General features: G+C 38.9%; 1 protein-coding gene across 4 annotated transcripts in view; it reads right to left on the reverse strand.

Annotated features, from left to right (window-relative positions):
• LOC108745515 (protein split ends-like) overlaps window positions 1-10041 on the reverse strand; it is a 92919-nt gene that overhangs the window by 18870 nt on the left and 64008 nt on the right. For all 4 annotated transcript variants that reach the window (XM_018481693.1, XM_018481692.1, XM_018481694.1 and 1 more), the window contains exon 2: window positions 5285-5584. In XM_018481693.1, coding sequence (XP_018337195.1) covers window positions 5285-5584 — 300 coding nt within the window. The remainder of the gene's footprint in view (window positions 1-5284; window positions 5585-10041) is intronic.

Here is a 10041-nt window from a genome sequence, read left to right on the forward strand (position 1 = left end):
CTCTATAATCAGTTATTATATCAGAATTGTATTTCAAAATAAATATTACAAAATGTTGATGATTCGATATATTCAAACTCATTTTCTGGGGTACTTTGTTCTTTCAATTGTAGCAAATAAGTGACACAATGAACTGTTTCATTTTAATTGAAAATTAGGTCACACCGTCATATACATTCTAATATTTAACGTTTTGCGCCAGTTCGACAGCGATAAGTACAGTCGACGTTGCGGAAATGTTTTTGCATCTGAACCTGGGGGGAAGAGGGGGGAGGTACAAAAGAAATCACCATGCAACATAAATATCTCAATCCCGGCATTCATATACGGCTAGGTGAGACGAGCAGAGGCGATTGAGATGGGACGAGTCGAACCGGGCTCGTAAATTTCTGACTACGCCACTGACAGTTAACGCTCTCTCTCCTCTCTCCTCTCTCCTCCCCCGCACGCCCTTCCCGCTACAGTCGTCACGCTTCGACAGTTACTGCTCGGGCGATAGCGCCCGCGCAGCCGTCGGGATGTGGCAACATCGCCAGCGACCACGTCGTCACGGTCACCTGACTTTTCGTGGAAATGCGACGCCGCTACTCTCCTCGGTCGCGCGCGCGTGAATATAGGCGTGCAGGCGTGTAGCGTGCACGCACGACCTTTTTTCCTCCTTTTTTTCCCGCTACTCCTCTCTCTTCTTCTTCTTCTCTCTCTCTCTCTCTCTCTCTCTCTCTCTCTCTCTCTCTCTCTCTCTCTCTCTCCCCCGTTCTTTCCTCCATGCCTCCATCATGAGATCGATCGATTGAAGGCAAGTTGCGACTCCTCCGAACGCGACATGCGATACGCTTTAACTTCAAGTATGTGCCGCGTGCCGTCGATGCCATGGAGAAAGTGCAGCGTACTATCTATTTAGTCGTAGAACACGCAATTCGTCAAATATGCAGTAAATAGACGAGGGCGACTGCGATGTAGGTGATGACGTCAGAAAACACGAAGTGTGAATGCGTGGCGCGGCAGAAAAAAAAGAGAGAAAGATTACGTTACATATTGGAGCCAAAATAAATACGCCAGTGGTTCTCAACTTGAAAAATCACACATGGATGCGTTCCATATTATTCGAATATATCTATATTAGTTATGTGAATAGAGGAATAGGAGCATTTGAATTATTGTAAACGAAGATGCCTTTTAAGGCAAACCGCATGTTCCGTCGCTGCGAACATAAGTTGAATTAATTTACGATCATCTTGAAATTTTATTACTAATTCTATTAGTACTTTAATGAATCTTTTGTCACATCGGGAACATTTTATAAGCACATTATAGTATAATTTATTAGAAATGTACCTTTTATTTTTAGCTAAATTTCTTTTATCTTTCCTTTTTTTTAATGGAATCTAAAAGTTCATGTGAATCGTTTTAAAAAAAATGCAATGACATATGCTACGTTACGTGAGCGAATTAGTTTATAATAATTGACACGTTTCAAAATGTAATTTTTAAATTTTAGCTTCTCTATATTGTAACAATATACTGAGGATAATCTAATAGAAGGTCGAAAAGTCTAATTATTATTACATATATAGCATGTATATAATTCACATTGAATTATTTAAACATTAAAGATCCAGCTTCGACTGTTATAGGCACTTAATTTCTAGTTCTTGTTAGTTGTGTTCTCACATGTACGATCTAAAATAAGATTCTTATTATCATTATTATTATATAAGATTATTTTATAAAGGTTGTTTTTCACAATAAGATCTTGGGTAGGCTTTCATACTTCTTATTTAGCAAATTTGGTTTCCATTTTACTCCAATGTCAAAAGAAAAGGAGGAGAATTGAACTGTACAAGAAGTTCAGCTAAAAAAAACAAGTCTAGAGTGATACTTTTGACACCCCCCCAGTTTTAGCATTACGCAAAGTGCGTAACGTATATTTATCCATAATTTATCACGAGGCATTATATCGCCGAATATATTTGAAATTGTGTTGCTGGGAATGCAGTTTCGCTTTACTATAACTGCTCTAATATTAACTCAATAAGAGAGAGAGAGAGAGAGAGAGAGAGAGAGAGAGAGAGAGAGAGAGAGAGCGGGAGAAAAGAGAGAGTATGTGTATGTGCGTTGTATATCTACTATGTTAAAAGCCAAAGATAATACGGATAATGATCGGCATGCAACGAAGCGAACATTAATAATGCGTTATTATACGTGAAGCTTAACATTACAATTGACTGTTTACATCAGCAAAAAGAAATTTATGTACCTCCATACGTATTTACTGAAATCGATGCAACGATAGCACTATATAGCATTGAACAATAATTGCCATAATATGATTAATTCTTGAAACTGAAAAAACAACATGATTCTTAGAAACTAGGAACATAGGATAATAAATAATAATTAAATGGTATGATCTTTCGACGAACTATCCCCATTATCTGTAACGATTTCAGTATGGCTGGTAGACTTATTAACTACTCTGAGGCTATACAATAGTACCATAAAATCATATTTTAGTTCATTTGATAATGCACAGACGGTAATCAAATTGATAGTTTGTTAAATTAGTGTCTCTATAATATAATAAGAGTTAGAAACTGCCGCCATGTATAACCAAATTAAAGTTGAAGTTATCCTATAAAATACAAATCTAAGGAATAATTAAACAATTCTAATCCATTCATGAACAATTCCATAATATGTGTAGTGTTAGATACCTAATATACATGTTATGATGTTAAGATTGAGAGATGTAAATCTTAAAGATGTTTTTATATTTTGGTTTTAAATATACGTACTATCTAGGCATTTTTTTTTAATTTGAGCCAAAGTTATTTGGAGTCAACTAAGTTATACTATTTTACGATATAAAATAAATGAATAAAAATTAAAATACCAAGAATATGCGAATCTATCAGTGATCATTGATTTTCGATCAGAAAAAGTGTAAGGGACAAAAGTGTAATTCATTCGTAGATCATACATATGAATTTTGTTAGAAAGATAATAGAAAGACCATTTGTCCATAACGACGTTTCATTGTCGTCTCTGTACCTGCTTCCTGTGACGTGCGATTTAATTAATTCCTACGACATGACTCATCGTAAACCGGCACTTATACGTGCCACTTTGAGGCTGAGAATATCTTTCTATTGTTGGATAAGATTAATTTGGAGGAAAAGGCACGATTGAGAATATTTCCATATCGATCGAAAGAATGCAACGTTGTTGCAAAGTTGTTTGAAATCTATTTATATATTTCAAAGCTTCATCTAAGGCCGCTATTTTATATAGTTTATACTTATTGAAGTCTTAAGTAATTTCTTAAAATACCGATACAGCTCTCTGTGATTGGTTCATGACATTTTAAAACTGTACTTAAGACGATCTTAAATATAAAAACCGATTACAAATACCGGCTAAAGAACTTTCCGCTTTAACGATTATAAAAATATTACAGAAATAGAATATTCTCTCAACCATCGAAACTGTTATTTCCGCATGACAAATGTCATTGCCATATTATCTGTGTTATGATTAAAAACTAATTTAATACACAACTCTAACAGTTATAGTGATTTATTACACCGACAAGAGAACCTACGGACTCTTATTTATAGCAAAATGATAGAAAGCGTTATATATCACGTCACATTGCTACTGCGTATGTATATCTTCCTATTCTTCAAAAAATACACATTTCTTCCTGTTGAGATATAATACCATGTGCCTGTTACGTCCTTGTTATTCACACGCTATGCAGTTCCGTTTCAAAAAGTTGACTGTGTATCGAGTCAGCTGTACGGAAAATCAATACTCCGGAAAAATCAATAGCGGCAAATGAAAATTTTTCAACTTGAATTTCTATGATAATAGTTAAACAAAAGAGGTAAGATTTTTTTATTGGTTGCCTAAATTTGCCATATGTAATAGCCAAGATAAGCACAAATTTTTAATATATTTAAAAAAAGAAAAAATAATAGCACTAAAGTTTTATGATCGTGTGTCATTTTGTGATATCAGTAAATATTTAATCTAATATTTCGTGTATTTTTAACATCATATATGAATAATTTAGCAGGACATATATTATGGAACTATTCGGAATGGACTCCGATCAGAATCGTTATTTCCAGATTTCTTTGTTTTCACAAAGAAACTAGGATAATTTCAGCGTTAATTTATAGCATTTTATAGAATTGATTGAATGCACTCAGTACATATTGGTGTGCGTTAAAAACTATCGTACACAAATTGATGTAAAAATATGTTTAATATAAATATAAAAACGAATTAAATCATGAAATCTTTAATACATTTTATTATGCTGTTAAGTAAAATCTGCATTTTATAATTGGAAATATTTGCATTTTACTTTTGCACAAATTAAATCAGTGTACAAACCAGCTTTAATATGCACTAGTGCATGTAGCTAACAGCGAATTCGGTTGAATTAGCTACATGGTCACAGTTTGTCCTAAGTACAGGAGCACAGAGTCTTGCATAACGCATAATGCAGAAGAAAATGAACCAATCAAGGTCCTTCATTTCCTTCCTTTTCATGAAATAAAAGACTCTTTTTATTAGTTTACTTTTCTTAGGCTTTATGCGTTTTGCAAAGTCAGTGCTCTGGCCTTAACTCTTATTATATTCTAATTCAACAAATTATCAGTTTTGTAAACACTAGGAATCAGAGTCATCGCTTTTTGTGAACGTCCTGACTTCGTAATTAATAACACTTGCATATAAATCGTTATTGCTTATTAGAGTTAGATTGTTTTTAAATCGATTCTTTATTATTTCGTGAGTATAGGAATACTGAATTTGGGAGTATTGCGAAAAATACTCATAGATACAGATCACTGAGCGAATATATCTATCCAGTATTTTCATAGATTAATATAATATTATACATAATAGATACAGATTTCACATTCCCTGCAGATCTCAGCATCTGTGCTCCATTAGAAAGAACTGAGCATATCGGTATAACATATCTCTTCAAAACGATTCTTTACAGAAAGAAAGAGCGATATAATTCAAGTTATCTCATTCTTCCTAAACTGATCTATTCTTATTACGTCTATGTGTGTATGTAATTTTGCATCTTTTTATGTTTCGAACTTCTCCTTTTTTCAAGACTGGGTTAACACAATTTCCTCATCCTAAAAATTCCATAATTTTTTCTCGACTTTTCTGATATCTAGTTTCGTGGCGACTCTGCAAGAGTATCCCGAGTAGAGGTGTCGTGACGGCTCATACAGGAACTTGTAATGAGCAAACTTACCCGTGAGAGGGGAACCTGTGCTGAAGATGTTGTGGCTCGTAGTACTGTGTGGTGAGAGCTCGTTCGTCCAGCGTATGCTCAGTCGCGTGAGCCTTCGCTGCGGACTTGATATCCATGAACGCCACCGTCGCTGCCGCACCCCCGCTGGTCGAGGAACCGCCGCTCCCGCCACCGCCGCCGCCGCCTGAACTGGAACCGGAACCGCCCTCATTGCTTTCGCCAAGGGAACTGCTGGAACCTCCGTCCACAGGGCACTCCTCGCCCCGTGGCAGCAGCTTGACGCTCTGCACGCGTCCATACCTGTAACACCATTAATCTTCATGTAACAAATGTCAACGCTATTAGCAAGAGGACACGAGTTCAATCGAGAATGATTTCGTCAGATGTTTTCCGACTTCGCTTAATCTAATCTAAGTGAGAAGCGTGATGTGAAATTTCATTCTTAAAATATCGCTTACGGTTATTTCATTTCATCATTTTCAAGCCGATAAGCCGAGATTGTTGATGTTAGCTTGATTAATAGCTCTGATATCGAGCACTCAGCAGTCTGACTGCTATGCTCGCAAGGTGCAGCTTTTTGTGAAAAATTATTACAAATATAATAAACAAATTCAGGCCTCATGTTTCTATAGGGACTTGTATTTTCAATATCTCTATTCCCGTGCGTGGAATGTGCCCTCCATCAGCAAACATTAGCTAGTTCCTACGAATATGGCAACGTCGCGATTCTATGTGCGGCAACTGCGCTGAAGGGATCTCGCTGGGATCGTTTAAGATTTCGAAGAAAGAAGGAAAGAGACCGCGAAGCACAGAGACCCCGTAATCCTTTACCTCTAGAAAGCTCTCTCGATACTCGATGCGAGCACAGGAAATTAAGACCAAAGCAGAGGAAAAAGAGAGAAAGACAGGAGAGAGAGAAGATCTAAGAGGAAAAGAGAACAACAGAAGAAGTGAAAAAGAAAAAGAAAAAGACGAGACCTCGATCGAAGTCTTCCTCCGCTACGTTCAGATCAGTACAGATAAAAATCGTCGCGGATGTTTTTGCAGGGAGAGACCATGACGGCTCTCGCCGAGTGACTCGACTCAGGGTAACACGAAAGAGAGAAAGAGAAAGGGAGAGAGAGAGAGAGAGAGAGAAGAAACAGAAAGAGAGAGAGAGAGAGAGAGAGAGAGAGAGAGAGAAGGAAGCAGTATGAAAGAAATGACATATAAATATATAAGGTGTTCAAAGAAAACGTCAGCTTTAATGTGCTGCGCTTCATCGATTACATCAAGTTAACGGTACGGCGATTCGTGTCGGTTAGTCTAGGCGGATTTACTCAAAATGTCAGACTATTACGAAAAAAAAACACGCCTTCCAATTATGAATAAAATTTATTTCGTATCAGATCCACAGCGATTTCGATTAACTTAAGCGATAGTTAATCGACTAGTAAAATCGTTACACCCGTTTCTATCAATGTAGATTAACTTTAATCTCGGTTTGACTTAATCTTTGTCTTTTTCTAATTATTAGAACTAGAAGAAAATGAAAAGTTTGTTAAACCGAGATTAAAATTAAACCACCAATTAAAATTGAAACGGACATCAGATAAAATCTCTAACATACAATTTATTGTTCTCTAACTTTTTTTCAGTATACTAAAGTATAATTCTATTGATTAGTTTAAATTCTATTCATATATATATACTTAATAAAGTATTATTTTATTAAAATAATAAATTAAAATAATACTTTAATATTATTTAATAATTTTAATTGTATTATATACATATACTTAATAAAGTTGATTAAGTTAATCGGTATTTGGTCGAAATGTGACCTTCAATGTTAAATAAAAGTCTAAATTGTATCATGTTTATGGATAAATATCTTAATTTTAATGTTCAAATGTTGTTATAACAAACAAACCATCCAGTGCTGCATAATTGCAGGATTTAATGCAATATGAGACGTCACATATTAAAATTTTAATTCTTTTATGCCTCCACGTTCGTAATTCTCTGAGATAAACATTTATCTGAGAATTTTGCATTTACTGCGTAAAAATTCAACAATACAGAGTCGAATGGAGAACGGGGAAAGTTTTTCCAGGATGTAAACGTAGCGCCCGGCAGCGCCAATATCGATTTATTCCCCGATTGCACGTTGCGCTATTCTGCCGTTCCATTGGGAAGCACCGATATCTTTTGCGTTTCGCATCTCGGTCTGGCCTCCGCGCAATTTTGAATCGGACCAAGTTTCGAACGAAGGGCAAAAGGGAGGGAGAGAGAGAAAGAGAGCAGAAGAGAGAAATAACGTAGAGCGAGAGATCTCGTTTTCAGGCCCCTTGTAGTAGAGAACTTAGGATATTGAATTTCGCACGAAATTAAAGAAAACAAAGAGTCCGGGAAGTTGTTTCTGGCACACCCTGTGTGCAGACAGTAGAGCGAGCGAGCGAGCGAGAGAGAGAGAGAGAGAGAGAGAGAGAGAGAGAGAGAGAGCGCTCGCGGTGGAGGTGATATCGCCAAGTAGGGGAGATTCATCGTGATGGTGGGACGAGGTACGCACCGGTTGGCCGCTCCGAAAGGAAACGCCGCACGCAAGCGCAAACACCAGGACGTTCGGGGACTCTCCCGGGGAGTCGTTCGTCTAATCTCGCGTGAGTCGCACGTATCTACTTTGCTCTCCCGAAGGACTTCTCTGCCACTTAGCCGTATAACTTCCACTGCGTATTCTCCATAAGCGTATATCATCGTAGGGGGGAAAAAAAAAAGATAACTGTAGAAAGAGAGAGCTCCTACGCATCACGCGGGACGAAGTCGTATCGTATGATCGTTTCGCGCAGTTTAGACGACGAGAGGGAATGAGGGTTGTGCTCGAGAGATATACTGGACGGATTACCTGCAGGGATATTTTACTAGGGCCCTCTACGAATTGAAGAGCGCTGGAGGCTAGTTTCTCCAGACTAGTAGAAACGAAAAAGTCTCGAAAATGGCAGCGAGCGTGTCGTCGATGCCTTGGCATATGTTTCTTTTCTCGGTGTCGACCGCTCGAAACAGGGCGTGGCTCCCCCCTTTGTCGTTCTATCGACTAGAAAAGGGTTTTTTTTTTTTTTTTGCGTTTTCTCGTTGTTCGTTGTTGTCGATAATGTTCAAATATTTCTTCGTGTAGTTTCGATGAATCGATCATTAACGAGTGGGGGGAAAAGAGAGAAAGAAAAAAAAAAGAACAAGTAATCTCTCTCGTTATCGAGGATTCGGGAATTATTTTTGGAATCTCGATTGTTCCTCAGGCGAGGAGAAGGCAGGAGAAGAAGCAAGCAAAGGCGTAATCTTGCCACGTATGCATCTGGAAGAACGCACGCACGCACGCACGAAATGGCGGCCGCGCTGTGGCGACCCACCGCTCTCTCGTACAATCCGCGCTTCGTTCTCCCTCGCCTTCGTCTCTTCCATGTAGGAAAACCGATATATTTTACGCACGAGACGTTTTACTGTGTGATCTGTGCTGTGTTCTCCGGACCCTCCTACCGTAGCGAGTTCCTGAGACTGTGCGAATCATTCTCATTGCCGCATTATCCTCGACGCGTTGCACAAGTGAACCAGTGAATGCCACAGTAGTTGCGATATCCCGTGCTCGAAGCGGAATCTCCGGATATGCTGGTGCTGCAAAGACTCATGCGAAACTCCGCTTCGAGGGTTTCGAAACTTTCGTCTATTCATAGTCGAATCTTATATTTGAAACCATCTTACGTGCAGTCTTAAGACGTTATAAATCGCAGGCCAATATTGATAATCGATTTTTATATTTAAGAGTTAAGCCGGTATTTATAGTCGAGTCTTATTTCAAGATCGTCTTAAGTAATGCCTTAAGACGCTAACGCAGCCTTCCGATTGGTTCGTGACTTCTTAAGACCGTACTTAAGACGATCTTGAATATAAAGTCTATAAATACCGGTCTTAGATACAATCTTAAGATGTCATGAATCAGAGCCGTATTAAGACATTACTTTGGTCCTGAAATAAGAGCAGACTGCAGACCATGAATGCAGAGCAGTATCAGCCTCTTCAGATATTACTCAAGATGGTCTTGAAACCAGGACTATGAATATCGGCCTATGATCTCCCTTAACGACAAGAGAGATACGAGAGAGATACGACATGGCCTCATCTCGTCGATTGGTGTCGAGTTCTTGATATAGGAAAAGTATGCAGAAGTTTCTGGTTTATATCATGAACGTTTTCATATCGCTTGCAAAATCTCTTCGTTCCCTCGACCAATTGCGAAACTGCATAGCCAAAGATCTCGCCCGCGACGAACCGCGCGATTCGTCAACCGTTTATCGCCACCGTCTGGGACATCTTGGGCGAAACGCACTTGGGGATGTGGCGCATTTTCTCATCGGATCGAAAGAAAATTCTCTCGCTAAGCTAGCGCACTGGAGCCACGACCGCGTTCTGCTCCTCAGCTCGACGAGAGCCGTTGCTTCTCTTTCCTTCCTCGTTCTTCCCCCATCCATCCCCCCTCGGTCCCTCGGTGCCCATCCCCATCCCGTTTCCTAATGAAAAAAAAGGCACGCATACATAGAGGCACGTTCGTCGGCGCGCTTTAGTACAAGTTTCACACACAGCGAGCGCCCCTTTTCTACGTCGTTCGTATGAGTGAAAGCGGGTGAAGGGAGGGAGATTAGGGGGGGAGGCAGAAGATGTGTGTGTGTGTGTGTGTATGTGTGTTTGTGCGATGCAGTGGGGAAACGAGAGGGGTGGTAACGCGA

This window comes from Trachymyrmex septentrionalis, unplaced genomic scaffold, assembly GCF_001594115.1.
Source record: "Trachymyrmex septentrionalis isolate Tsep2-gDNA-1 unplaced genomic scaffold, Tsep1.0 scaffold14, whole genome shotgun sequence".
NCBI classification, from domain to species: Eukaryota; Metazoa; Arthropoda; class Insecta; order Hymenoptera; family Formicidae; genus Trachymyrmex; species Trachymyrmex septentrionalis.